This window comes from Bubalus kerabau, chromosome 21 (genome assembly GCF_029407905.1).
Source record: "Bubalus kerabau isolate K-KA32 ecotype Philippines breed swamp buffalo chromosome 21, PCC_UOA_SB_1v2, whole genome shotgun sequence".
In the NCBI taxonomy this organism is placed as follows: Eukaryota; Metazoa; Chordata; class Mammalia; order Artiodactyla; family Bovidae; genus Bubalus; species Bubalus kerabau.
The window spans coordinates 64,938,047-64,951,210 of record NC_073644.1 but is presented as its reverse complement, the minus strand read 5'-3'; the positions used below and the strand labels follow the sequence as shown (position 1 = coordinate 64,951,210).

The window sequence follows — 13,164 nt, the reverse complement described above, 5'->3', positions numbered from 1 at the left end:
AAGGAGGTCTGTAACTTAGAATCTATATCGTCCTCAATGATGCTGACCTTGAGGTCACAGTGGGTAAATTTATATGCTTGAAAGCTTAGGGTGGTGAAAGTTCAGGGAGGGAGCAGGACCTTTTAGCACTAAAGGACTTAGATGAGAACCTGCGACAGGGTGAGAGAAAGGTCAGGAGAAGTGCGGACCAACGGCCGGAGGTGGCGAGCGTGGAGTCGTGATGAAATTCAGTCAGCTTTGGATGCTAGCGAAACGCAAATGCCCGTGTGATACCAGGGGTGAATCGTATCATCGCTTTCTCCCAGCTCCAAGCACCAGACCATGTTCCCCTTTCAAGGAGAGCAGACCCTGCCATAGAAGAGAATGGTTTGGGTTTTGTTGTGTCTGATGAAAAAGAGAAAAGGGCGGTTAGCATTAAATGTCTCCCAGGATGGTGAGGACTTTTCCATGCCGACAACCCCACTGGGTGCGACTGCCTGGGTGCCATTTTCATCCACCTGCACAAAAGTTTTATGGACAACTTTTGACAGGTACAAACTGGGACTTGGAGAGATTCCAGTAAGGTCAGCCTTTGTTTCATCAAAGATATCCGTGATGCCCATGTCTTGTAGAACAGGGTTGAGATCGTAGCTGTCTTCCAGGCTGAACCGAGGGAAGGAAACAGCTACTCTTTTTTCTGATATATTTTCTGAACTGCTCCAGGACACGAATTTTTCGTAGGTGATATTTCTTTCAAGCTACAAGAGGAAGAAAATCATATTCAAGGTCAGATGATGAGCTTGCAAAGGATGCCCTATACACTTCAAAGGGGGGCCTGACTCTATTTCCACCGCTGGTAACAATCCTCAAGGTCTCTGCCTCAGAATCCTCTGATTTCATTTAAAAGTCCTCCAAGAAAATCTCTTTCCTCTTTAAAAGATACCAGAAAATTTGGATTCCTCTGTTCTTTGGTGTCTGACAGGTTAGTGTTCAATGCTCAGCAAAGCTCATTAGATTACATCAGGTGAGCTTGGCCAATCCTTAATATTCTGAAGTTCAACCTCCTCTTTATAAAACAGAGGTAATACCACTGGAGTTTTGCAAGGATTAAGCAAACTAATGTATGTCAAGTACTTCCCATAGTACGGCTGTGCTCAGTTGCTCAGTCATGTCAGGCTCTCTGTGGCCTCATGGACTGCAGCCCACCAGGCTCCTCTGTTCATGGAATTTTCCAGGCGAGAACAGTGGAGCGGAGGGTCATTTCCTTCTCCAGGGGATCTTCCCAACCCAGGGATGGAAGCCGCGTCTCTCGTGTCTCCTGCATGGCAGGCGGGTTCTTTACCACTGAGCGCCCTGGGAAGCCCTCACATAGTGCTGGCACGTGATAAACTTGGAATAAGAGTTATGATTCTCATTGTCACCCTGTTCTCCCATATCCCTGTATTTCTGTCTCACTTTCTCTCTTCCCCACCCCCACCCCACCAAGCTGGACCTTTATTCTTAATTCCTACTTCACAAGTAATCTGCTTCAACATCAGCATCTCCACTTCTGTCCAAGCACGAGGACCGAGGAAGAGGATTAAGCTAAAGGAACACTAAATGAGCTACAGCAAAATAGTGGAGAAGAGGCCAGACGTCAGGATATTCAGGAAAAAGGAAAAGTGACTTCATTTTTGCAATTCTCAAGTTCCTCAGCTTCCAGATCCCTTGGTCTGGAAAAATAACTGCAGAGAACCATGAGATGAGCAAAAAAAGTCCTATCTAATATTTTTGGCATTTGTTCTTTAGTTCCCAACAAATGAAAAATAAATATCTCATGAATTCAGATTCGTATGTATTCTCTGATTCTCTGATAGCCCAGATACCATCCTTCCTCAAGATGATATGATGAAATATGGTGTGTGTGTGTGTGTTAGTCGCTCAGTCGTGTCCGATTCCTTGCAACCCCATGGACTGTACCCCGCCAGGCTCCTCTGTCCATGGGATTCTCCAGGCAAGAGTACTGGAGTGGGTTGCCATTCCCTTCTGCAGGGGATCTTCCCGACCTAGAAATTGAACCTGGGTCTCCTGCATTGCAGGAGGATTCTCTACCAGCTGAGCCACAAGGGGAGCCCCAAATATGCTGTCGTCGTTGCTGCGTCGCTCAGTTGTGTCCGACTCTTTGCGCCCCCATGGACTGCAGCTGCAGAGATGTGCAAATGAAGACTTACCTCTTCCAGGGCCTTCAGGTTGTCCTCAGAGCCGGACGGCAGCAGCACGACCATGTCAAGCTTCCCCTTCGTGTACGGAAGCTCCAAGATCTGCACCTTCAGCTCGTCCACAAAGCCGATTCTGAACAGCCCGTTCTGGTTCATCATCTTCACGTTCTTCTTTTCACTCTGAGGCAGACAAGGTAGAAAGTCACAACATGGCCACAAGAAGCTCACAAACCCACACAGTCCCCAACTTCCCTGAAAACATGGTCAGTCCAGGTGAGAAGGGGCTTCCCCCCGAAAGTTCAGAGCCACAGGGGTCCAGTCTAACAAAGCCTTCTGCCCGCTGACCAGGTGGCCCCTACTTTGCCAACATCCCATCTTTCCATGGTTTTGGTAGGTTCTTCAGCTCCTAAGACCCCTTGTTGGTAGGATGTCCATCCAGGTGTCTACCCACAGCCTCTCCAGCTGAAACCAGCCCTGCCAGCTTCCTCATCCTTACCTGCTCCACCCCAGCCTCTGGCCTCCCAGGATGCTCTATCCCTACTGGCCTGGATGGCCCCACAGAAGCATCAGTGGGAAACTTAGTTAAACGCTAAGCTTCTGGGTACTAAATAACAACTCCTGCCGCCTGGGCTTCTGCCAGAGGAAAGGGCGCAGTAAGCCTCATGACAGCCTCACAGTATGCAGCAGGTCGCCAATGGACAGAGGAGCACGCACCGTGCTGGAGAGAACAGCACAGCTGTTCTTGTGCAGAAAGTTAGAAAATGTAGAAAAATAAACAAAGGTACACACCATCTCTCTCTCCTGGCATTACCTATGCTAATAGATAAACGTATGTTCCCTACTGGGTCTCTTTCTATACATGTATAATACTCATATATAGTTATAAGTCACATACAATATACAAAATACAATATATATAATACTGATAATATATATTTGCTCTTTTGAAATGAGGACACAGGTTTTTGAGGCAAATACGTGAATCATAACGCATGAGTTTGGCTGAGTAACCTATGCATTTTTTCCCCCTGGACTCCTAAGTAGGACTAATAATAACACCTATTTCCATAATGTTAATTTGGGGAAGAAATGAAATAATGAAGGAAAAATGCTCAGTGCAGCACCTAGCACAAAAATTCTTCGTAATCTTTAGGCACTGATTTTCATTAATAACCAAATGCTCTTGTAAACGTCAGTCGTAACCCAGAGACCTAAGTTTAGATGTGAGTACACATACTGCCCATCATTCAGTGGAAGTTCTGAGTGAATATCTAGAAAACTGTGCTCTGGTACCTCACTTAGAGAGAAAACAGCATCAACCGTGTTTTTGCAGTCAAAATATTTCTCCCATTTGGCCTTGAAGTAGACAGCATTCACCAGCACCAGCACGGTCTCACTGTTGATACTGTCCTCGCTGAAGAGTTCCTTGATTTTACCTAAAAAAAGTTTCCAGAGAACATCCCAAATATGAATTGTAGCAAAAGTATTCAAGTAGACAGATTTTTTAAATGCAGTTTAGTATTCCCAAGACTAAAGTATGTCTCATCCAGGAAGTAATCCAAGAAAATTGGTGGTGGTTTAGTTGTTGTTGTGTCCAACTCTTGTGACCCCATGGACTGCAGACCGCCAGGCTCCTCTGTCCATGAGATTTCCCAAGCAAACATACTGGAGTAGAAAGCCAGTTCTTTCTCCAGGGATCTTCCTGACCCAGGGTTCGAACCCAGGTCTCTTGCATTGCAGGTGGATTCTTTAACCAACTGAGGCACCAGGGAAGCCTAATCCAAGAAAACTAAACCCCCAAAAAAGTCAGACAGGGCAGTTTCAGATTGAAAATATTCTTCCATTTTTGTTGAACTCAAATTTTCACTACACATCACCACCATTCCTTCACTCAGAAAATATCTGTAAATCTAGGTAAAATTTGGCAAGAATTAGGATCTTATTTCTATTTCCCTCTGAATAAACAGATTCTATTCACCATCTTTCTACTGACCCTTAGAGAAACATGGAACTAATTGACATCCTGCTGATACTGTACTTGGCTGAAAGGCATCTCAGCTTTACGATGGAGCAAAGGACCAGAAATAAGTAACCACAGCATCTAAGCATTTTAACTATTTGACACCTGCACAACAAGCTTTGGACCCAATCCACACACGTGAGCATCGGATCCCGACAGACCAGTGATCTGCAAAGCTGGGCTGACTTTTTCTTTTAAATGGAAAAGAACATCACCTCCAATGTGTTGGGTCTTTCTTACCTTGGGATTGAGATTCAACCCAGAAGTTAATCTCTTGCCTGGATTTTTCACTGTCTTTCCGAAAATCAACACTTTCGACCGTCGTGTGGTAAAATTGAATCACACCATCTAAGTATTCCTGATAAATTGGGATAAATGGAAATAGTGACATAAAATCATACAATTTAGCTAATAGTTTAGGAGTGAAGCAGTTGTGAGAAGCCTAATGAGAAAGAAGTGCCTAGTCATTTATACTGGGTGCATGGGGTCTCTATCTACCCCCAGACTTATGCACCCAGAGGTCTCACCCACAGAGACATTTCACTTCCTGTAGTGTTAATTGAGGGTATAGAATGCTTATTAGGGAGCAGTCCACAGTTAAAACGACACTAGCTTTCCCACCAGACTTGGACATTCCATTTGTGGAGACTCACAGCTCAGCTGGTAAAGAATTTGCCTGCAGTGCAGGAGACCCCAGTTCGATTCCTGAGTTGGAATGGAGGAGGTCATGGCAACCCACTGCAGCATTCTTGCCTGGAGAATCCCCGAGGACAGAGGAGGCTGATGGGCTACAGTCCGTGGGGTCACAAAGAGTCGGACACAACTGAGCGACTAAGCACAGCACAGCACAGGACAAACAGCAAGTAGCTTTAGAGCCTTTGCTGTAAAATGCTTTAAGTTTTTAAGAATTAGAACACTGATTAATTGTACTGTACAGAGTTTCTATTCACAGTGATGAAAACGTTTTGGAAATAGGGTAATCATTACACAACACCGTGAATACAACTAATGCCACCGAACTGCATACTTGGAAATGGTTAAAATGGCAGTTTTTATGCTCTAGATATTTTACCACAATTTCAAAGAAATATAAGTCAAAGGGTGGTTTTAATCAGCAGTCACGCCTAACTCACCGGGCAGATTGGGAATTCTCGCTCCCCATAAAGCCTGTTGGCAATACTCAGGGTGTAATCGACTTTGATCCTGGCTAATTTGGAGAGAAGCTGCCCGAAATAGCAGCTGAGCAGTCCACTCTCATCCTTTGAAGACTCGGTCTAAACAAAAGAAGAAATAAAACGTGATCTTAAATAAAACGCGTTAAAGCCTCATAAAGCAAGCTGTCATTTCACTCTGTTACCAGGTGGGGGAGCAAGCGGAGAAGAAGCGAGGGACGGAGGGTGGGCGGGGACCCTGTCCAGGCTCCCACGTTGGATCAAGATCAGGCGGGAAACACAGAAACGGGGACTCCACAAAGCAGACTGCATTTTGGACGAGTGTGCCTTGTTTTTCTCTGTTTTCAAAAAGAGTCAAGAAAGAATCCTAAACTTCCTAACGTAGGAGGATATACAAACTGGAGAATATCTTTACAGTTCCTGGTGTATGACAACCCATACAAACCTTCAGGGTCAGTACAGACTCCAGCAGGAACAGCAGAAGTGGAGAGAGAGTCGTGGGGAGCTGCTTCCCCCACCCCATCCTCCTCAGCCTAGCTCCATCCTGGGGAACCATGGCCTGGAAACCTAGGTGAGTCCTGGGACTATGGTCTGAGCTTCTTGATCCTAAGCAGAAGATTCTAGATCCTACTCTTGACAGCCAAGGACACATAAGATGCATAATCAGAAAGGAATTGGGCCATTTGGGATTCTTGCTGCGGTCTGCCAGGACCTCAGGAGGAGAAACCACTGTGGCCTCACACAGGACAGGCCGGAGGAGCACTTTGGACGGAGGGGCAGAGTTCATGGTGGCCCACCTGCAGGGTCAGGGACCCCGTCACGTCCTTCTGCCCTTCCAGGCTGCTGTCAGCAGGCACTTCTTGCTCTGCTTTTTTCAGACAGGGATCCGGCTCGTCCCCTTTATTCCGGGAAAATTCGTTGAAGTGCAGAACCTGCACGAGAGGAGAGATGGGGTCCTTCAGACCACACAAACAGCAGGAAGTCTGAACGGCTTCAGAAACATTTTTATAACGTGGCAATGATAAGGATTACAGAGTTAAACAAAATAATCATTAACGGTTTAAATAACGGTTAAAGAAAGGTGGCAGCTGGGGAAGGACAGGGTGGGACAAACTAAGAGAGCAGCATGGAGGCAGGTATATTCCCTCATGTAGATTAGACAGCCGGTGAGAATTTGCTGTCTGATGCAGGGAGCTCGGCCTGGGGCTCTGTGACAGCCGAGAGGGGTGGGATGGGAGGGAGGTGGGAGGGAGGTTCAAGAGGGAGGGGACAGTGTATACCTGTGGCTGATTCATGTTGACATTTGGCAGAAACCAACACAATATTGTAAAGCAATTATCCTCTAATTAAAAATAAATTTTAAAAAAAGAAAGGTACATGTTTCTTTTGACTCAGGCTGTGAAGTGGAAGGATGGGAAGTAAACAGAATGCTATGCCCCTGCATTTAAGAAAGAATGTAGCCAAGCTAAAAGATTATCAAGGCATCCGCAAGTCACACTTGGCTATGAGATGGCCTGAATTGACTAGAAGTGTAAAATACACATCAGATTTTGAAGATTTAATATGAAAAAAAAAGAATATAAAATATTTTATGTAAATGTTTTAACTGATTGCATGTTGATATGATAATATTTTCAAGGTATTGGGTTAAATAATATATATTATTAAAATTAGTCTCATCTATTTTTACACTTTCTTAGCATGGCTACTAAAAAGTTTTTAATTACATATGTGGCTTAGATTATATTTGTGTTAGACTGCACTGACCTAGAGCTTGAAATCAGTAGAGCAGAAGATAAGTTATCCAGAGCTTTGCAGAAAGATGGGAGACAAGGGGGGCATCTGGCGTCGTCAGGGTAGGTCCGCTGTGACAGTCACGAGCTGGAGAAGGAGCATCCGAAACCTGGCCTGGAGGATGCCGATTGCAATCTAGCCGAGTGTGGCTAATGGAATAAGGGGGTGTGTGTGTGCACGTGGACACGCTGAGTCGTGTCTGACTCTGTAATCCCATGGATTGTAGCCTGCCAGGCCTCTCTGCCCATGGGATTTTACAGGCAAGAACACTGGAGTGAGTTGCCATTCCCTTCTCCAGGGGATCTTCTGGAGAAGATTGAACCTGCATCTCCCGCATCCCCTGCATTGGCAATCAGATTCTTTACCACTGTGCCACCTGGGATGGTGCACCAAATCAAAGCACATGAATAAAGTAGAATGACCCTACACACCTGCTGCCTCAATCCAGTAATTCACTCCTCCATTTTAGGGACACAGCTGTGCTCACACTGAACCTCTGCACTCTGGACTAGATCAGGCAATTGTAAGGCTGGCCTCAGGAGCCTGTGGTTTACTGGCGGGCATTCATTCGTTCTACACATCTGTATTGGGTTGCTGCTCTAGGACAGAGTCCTGCCCTCTGAGAGGTTACATTCTAGTGGGAGAGGGATGAAATAGTAATTAATTACTCTAGGCGGTATGTCAGAAGATGGAAAATGCATGTGGGGAAAGCAGATGGGACAAGAGGGAATCTCACAGTGTTGGGGGTCAGTATGCAGCTTTAAGGGGCTTCCCTGGTGGCTCAGATGGTAAAGAATCTGCCTGCAGTATGGGAGACCCAGGTTCAATCCCTGCGTCAGAAAGATCCTCTGGAGAACGGAACAGCTACCCACTCCAGTATTCTCTTGCCCTGGGTCTCTATCCAGGGTCCCATGGATAGAGGAGACTGGAGGGCTATAGTCCATGGGGTCGCAAAGAGTAGGACAGGACTGAGCAACTAACACACACTCACACATACACACACACTCACAAACACATGTAGCCTTAAACCGAGAAATCAAAGTCAATCTGTTTGAGAAGGTGAACTCTGATCACAGTCCTGAAGTGGAGATTAAGTTCTAAATCAGTCACCTAGGGGCATGGGATGGAGCAAAGGCCCTAAAGCAGGAGTGGGTGTGGATTTCCCAAGGAAGGGGTCAGGGGTCGGTGTGGCCAGAGAGAGGGGAGGCGAGGGAGAGAGAGTCACCAGGTTACCCAGAACCCGGACCCCCAAACCCTCACAGGCCATTGCAAGAACTCAGGCTTCTGTCATTAGGGAAATGGAAGTCCAGGTTTTGAGCCAACAGGAAACAGGATCTGACTTTGGTTTTAAAGAATCTTTCTGGCACCAGGGCTGAGAACCCTGACAGTGGAAGCAAGGCCACTCGTGAGGAATCTGGATCCAGGCGTCAGGGAGGTGGTAGGGAGGGCCGGAGTCGTAGATGTATTTCAAAAGAAAAGCCAGCAGTCCTTTCTGACAAACTGGATGTGAAGTGAAAGAGAAAGTCAAGGAGGACACCAGAATCTTTCACCACTGGATACATAACTGGTGCTTAATACATTTTTATTTAATGGAATGAGTGAGAGAGAAAACACACGCACATATTAAAAAATACTGGCAATATCGGTATCAATAATTATATAGAGAAAAAGCACCAGACATGTAGACAGACAAAGGCTTCCCTGGTAGCTCAGTAGGGAAAGATCTGCCTACAATGCAGGAGACGTAAAAGATGCAGGTTGGATCCCTGGGTCGGGAAGATCCCCTGGAGAAGGGAATGCAACCCACTCCAGTATTCTTGCCTGGGAAATCCCTGGCGGGCTCCAGTCAATGAGGTTGCAAAGAGTCAGACACGACTGAGGTGGCTGAGCACGCATGCAGATAGACAGAGACAGGAGAGCAGCTATCTAGGTGAGATGCATCAGGCATCCTCAGGGAGCCAGGGGCGCCCCTGAGCCTGGAAGTACGGTTGGATTGAAGAGAAAGCAGGGCGTGCCCCGTGAATGAAAATGCAGTTCCCAGCAACCCCGGGGCGCAGGGAACAGTCAGGCTTGCCAAGGGATCGGGGCTGACTCTGCACCCAGACGCGGAATGCGGTCCGCACCTGGTCGATCTGGCGCGCGCTGCCGCTCCTGGCCCCCAGGCGGACCATGCCGAGCGCGGCCGAGAGGCTCAGCGGGCAGAAGAAGATGTTCTTCCGACAGTCACCTGTGCTGATCTTTTGGAACAGATCAAAGCAAAACTTGGTATTTGCTGCGATGAGAGAGTCCATTGTGAATCTGATGACACTCTGAAACCAACAAGAAAACAAAACAAAAGAGAGAGAGAAACATTCCTCAGGGCACAGTAGGTAAACAGCTGTCGTTTTAAACACCCAAGATACAACCATACACCATTAGTCACCGTGTCATTAAAAACTGGAAAACTAAGGTCATTATCCTCATGGTATATACATGGAGATGTGGATGTTGATGGCCTCAGATAGAGATCCATATTCTTAAGTGGTGTGATCAGTGTACTGGGCCCGCCACAACAAATCGCTGCCAAGCGGGTGACTCAAACAACAAAACATGGACTTTCCCACAGTTCTGGAGGCCCGAAGCCCAAAACCAAGGAGTTTTTCGGAGACTCTCAGGGAAGATCCGTCCCATGCCTCTCTCCCAGCCCCCCGGCAGCAGTCCTTGGCTTGTAGAGACATCACTCGAACCTCGGCTCCCAGCTTCACATCGCGTTCTTACCCATGTCTTCCGTGTGTGTCACATCCGGACACTCGCCTTTGGTTTAAGGCTCACCCTAATCCAGCACGAACTCACCTTAACTTGTTTACATCTGCAAACACCCTACTTCGTATAAGGTCTCATTCACAGGTACCGGGGATTAGAGTTTAAACATATCTTTAGGGGAATTCTACTTACTTTGTTGTAGAACTGCCTTTAATTAGGTAAATAAAGTCAAAGGCTACCATTTCCCCAAGGTCAAGTTGACCACCAAGGTCATTCCACCTCCTTCTCCTAAGTGTTTCCCCAGTTCCCTCCCCTCTGGGTTATACAATGTCGGAAACGTCCAGCTGGTCATCCGGGGCCGTGTCCACTGGAACATTCTCACCTCCTGACTCATTCCACATGCAGCCTACAGGACATGGGGCTCTGAAGTCAGTCATTGGCATTGTTCAAGATAATAAGCCTTGAAAGATCTTGGAGGTTTAGAATTCATTAGTGGTTCTAAACCTTGCCCACCAAAAGTCTATTCCAGAAGACTCAAGAGACTCTTACGAAGCCTTCAGCTTGGACCCATCCCTCTCAGATGAGCCGTCCTTTCTTCTGTCTTTTTGCCTGGGACTACTGTGGTGTTCCCAGATGGAAACGTGAGCCTCTTATTTGTGTTTTACCACTAGACTTGAGGCCCACCGTAAGCATTAGGAAATAGTTACTGCATCTTTAGCATCTTCCCAGTTTAGACCTTTGTTAAAAATTTTTTTTGCATTTTTATTTCGTTGACCACACCATGCGGCATTTGGGAGTTCCCCAACTAGAGATGGAACCCGAGCCCCTGCCCTGGAAGTGCTGAAGCCCAACCAGTGGGCCCCCAGGCAAGACCCGAGTATGGACCTTTTTAGTCTATAAACCCTAATTCAAAAAGATAGCATTAGGCAACTTTTTAAAACTGTGCCAGATGTATGTTTTATATATATTAGCTTTAATCCTACTCTGCAAGTTAGATACTACTGCTGCTGCTGCTGCTAAGTCACTTTAGTCGTGTCCGACTCTGTGCAACCCCATAGACGGCAGCCCACCAGCCTCCCCTGTCCCTGGGATTCTCCAGGCAAGAACACTGGAGCGGGTTGCCATTTCCTTCTCCAGTGCATGAAAGTGAAAAGTGAAAGTGAAGTCGCTCATTCGCATCCGACTCTTAACGACCCCATGGACTGCAGCCCGCCAGGCTCCTCCGTCCATGGGATTTTCCAGGCAGGAGTACTGGAGTGGGTGCCATTGCCTTCTCCGAAGTTAGATACTATCACTCCCTTTTTAGAGATGACAAAACTGAGGAATTAAATCCCACTTGTGGACTTCTCTGGTGGTCCAGTGGTTAAGAATTCTGTTATCAGTGCCAGGGACACGGGTTCGGTCCCTGGTCCGGGAAGATCCACCATGCCTCGAGAAACTGGGCCTGAGAGGCAATGACTGCCCCTCTGCCCCTCGAGCCTGTGCCCCACACAGGAAGCCGCCTCCACGCACCACAACCAGAGACTGCCTGCATGCAGCAACGAAGACCCAGCACAGCAAAAGTAAATTAATCGATTTTTTAAAAACTTCCATGGATTTATCCAGATTAAGTGCTCCCTCTACTATATTTACTATTTATGCTAAGTCGCCCCTCAGTGTCGGGCCTGCTGGCCACACACATGTCCACTGCACAGGCGCACTTCCTCCTCTTGGTCTAACTTTTGGTCCATTTTTAATGTCACATTTTTTTTTCTGCCAAATTTGTCCATAACCGTATTTCTCATTTTGTGCTATTAATACTGGGTTTCGGTAAGGTACTTTCCAAGAAACATATGTTCCTGGTGCGTCTGGAAATTCAGTAATGCCTCACACCTCAGAAAGCTAAACTTGGTGTGTTGAAAAATATCTTCACCTCCAACACATTCTGCCTATAAGCACAGCTCATGTAGTGACAAGTCGACTAAAAAAGTAGAGAAATCAAATAAATTTTAAAATATCTGAGTTGAGGGGATTTCACAGGCTTTTGTTAAATCATAAAATTTTGGATAAAAAATAGCCTTATGTTTTTAAAGCCTTGGCTGTACAACCAATGTGGATATTTGATCAAAATCTTTGGAATGGGAACTTCCCTGGAGGTCCAGGGGTTAAGACTGTACTCACAACGCAGAGGGTGTGGTTTCCATCCCTGATCAGGGAACTAAGATCCCAAATGCCACATGGCCTGGCCAAAAAAAAAGTTTGGTATCAAGGGAGGGGAAGGCCCTGGACATTCTGGCTATTTATTCCCTGCTATGAAAAGAAGATTTGATGCAGACAATATTGAAGAGAAAAATGGACTTGGATTAAAGACTGAATGATCCCAGCCCAGCCCTTGGCTCCCAGCTGTTTGCACAGCATCACCTTGTTCCCTGGTGTGGATGGCCCAGAGTGAAAGGGCGTTGCTTTCTGGCATGACAACGCACAGACCTTAACAATTAGTGTCTTACCTGCTTTAAAAAGAGCAGAGTTGTTCATGCCGGCCACTCCCTTCTTCCCCAGATTAAAAAAAAAAAAAAAAAAATGAGGCCGGCAGAGGTGAGGGAACCTGTACACAATGAAACACTGGCGGGGAAAAGATGAGGCTGAGCCCTCCCCCTGCCTGGGCCTGTTCTCACTGAATGTACTGCTTTGGGCCCTCATTTCTCTCTCATTCTGGAATTGTCTTTACTCTGTGAGCTGCAGAGCAGCCCCACCCTAGCCCCACCCCACCACCACCACCAAACTCTCTCTGCCCATTTGTGCGTAAAGAACAAGGAATCTGGATTTCCCTGGTGGCCCAGTGGCTAAGAACCTGCCTTGCAATGCTGTGAACTAAAATCCCCCGTGCCACGGAGCAACTGAGCCCTTGTGCAACTGCGGAGTCCACAGGCCACAACTGGGGAGTCCATGTGCTTCAGTGAAAGATCTCACATGACACCACCAAGACACAATGCAGCCAAATAAATACAGAAATATTTAAAAAGAAAAGAACATGGAATCTGCACTCAACTTTGTGAACTTTGCATGAGTTCCCTAATGTGGCTCCAACTACCATCTTGTTCTTTCTTTCCCTGAGCATTAACCGAGTTAGCTGTGATAGCGAGAAAAACTGTGACAAACCTAGACAGCATATTAAAAAGCAGAGACATTACTTTGCCAACAAAGGACCATCTAGTCAAAGCTCTGGTTTTTGCAGTAGTCATGTACAGATGTGAGAGTTGGACCATAAAGAAGGCTGAGT

The 13,164-nt window shown here is 46.5% G+C and overlaps 1 protein-coding gene across 3 annotated transcripts; it reads right to left on the bottom strand.

Annotated features, from left to right (window-relative positions):
• Positions 1 to 332: 332 nt before the first annotated feature.
• Positions 333 to 12,465, bottom strand: SERPINB12 (serpin family B member 12). Of its 3 annotated transcripts, XM_055559300.1 has the most exons (8): positions 12,392 to 12,465; positions 9,287 to 9,472; positions 6,167 to 6,301; positions 5,331 to 5,471; positions 4,438 to 4,555; positions 3,471 to 3,613; positions 2,190 to 2,357; positions 333 to 737 (listed from the first exon to the last, which is right to left on the bottom strand). In XM_055559300.1, exons 2-8 carry the CDS (start codon positions 9,452 to 9,454, stop codon positions 333 to 335), a joined length of 1,278 nt encoding a protein of 425 aa, XP_055415275.1. In that variant the 5' UTR covers positions 9,455 to 9,472; positions 12,392 to 12,465. The 3 variants fall into 3 exon arrangements, with proteins under 3 accessions (XP_055415275.1, XP_055415273.1, XP_055415274.1); XM_055559298.1 differs by lacking the exon at positions 12,392 to 12,465 and having other exon boundaries at positions 9,287 to 10,057; XM_055559299.1 differs by lacking the exon at positions 12,392 to 12,465 and having other exon boundaries at positions 6,227 to 6,301; positions 9,287 to 10,057.
• Positions 12,466 to 13,164: the final 699 nt, after the last annotated feature.

Excerpts from the sequence above, each read along its gene's own strand:
- SERPINB12 (XM_055559298.1), bottom strand. The coding sequence starts at position 9,571 with ATGGTTGTATCTTGGGTGTTTAAAACGACAGCTGTTTACCTACTGTGC. Across the intron at positions 4,556-5,330 it reads GAGAATTCCCAATCTGCCCG|GAATACTTAGATGGTGTGAT; the intron begins GTGAGTTAGGCG and ends CCAATTTATCAG. Across the intron at positions 3,614-4,437 it reads GGTTGAATCTCAATCCCAAG|GTAAAATCAAGGAACTCTTC; the intron begins GTAAGAAAGACC and ends AACTTTTTTTAG.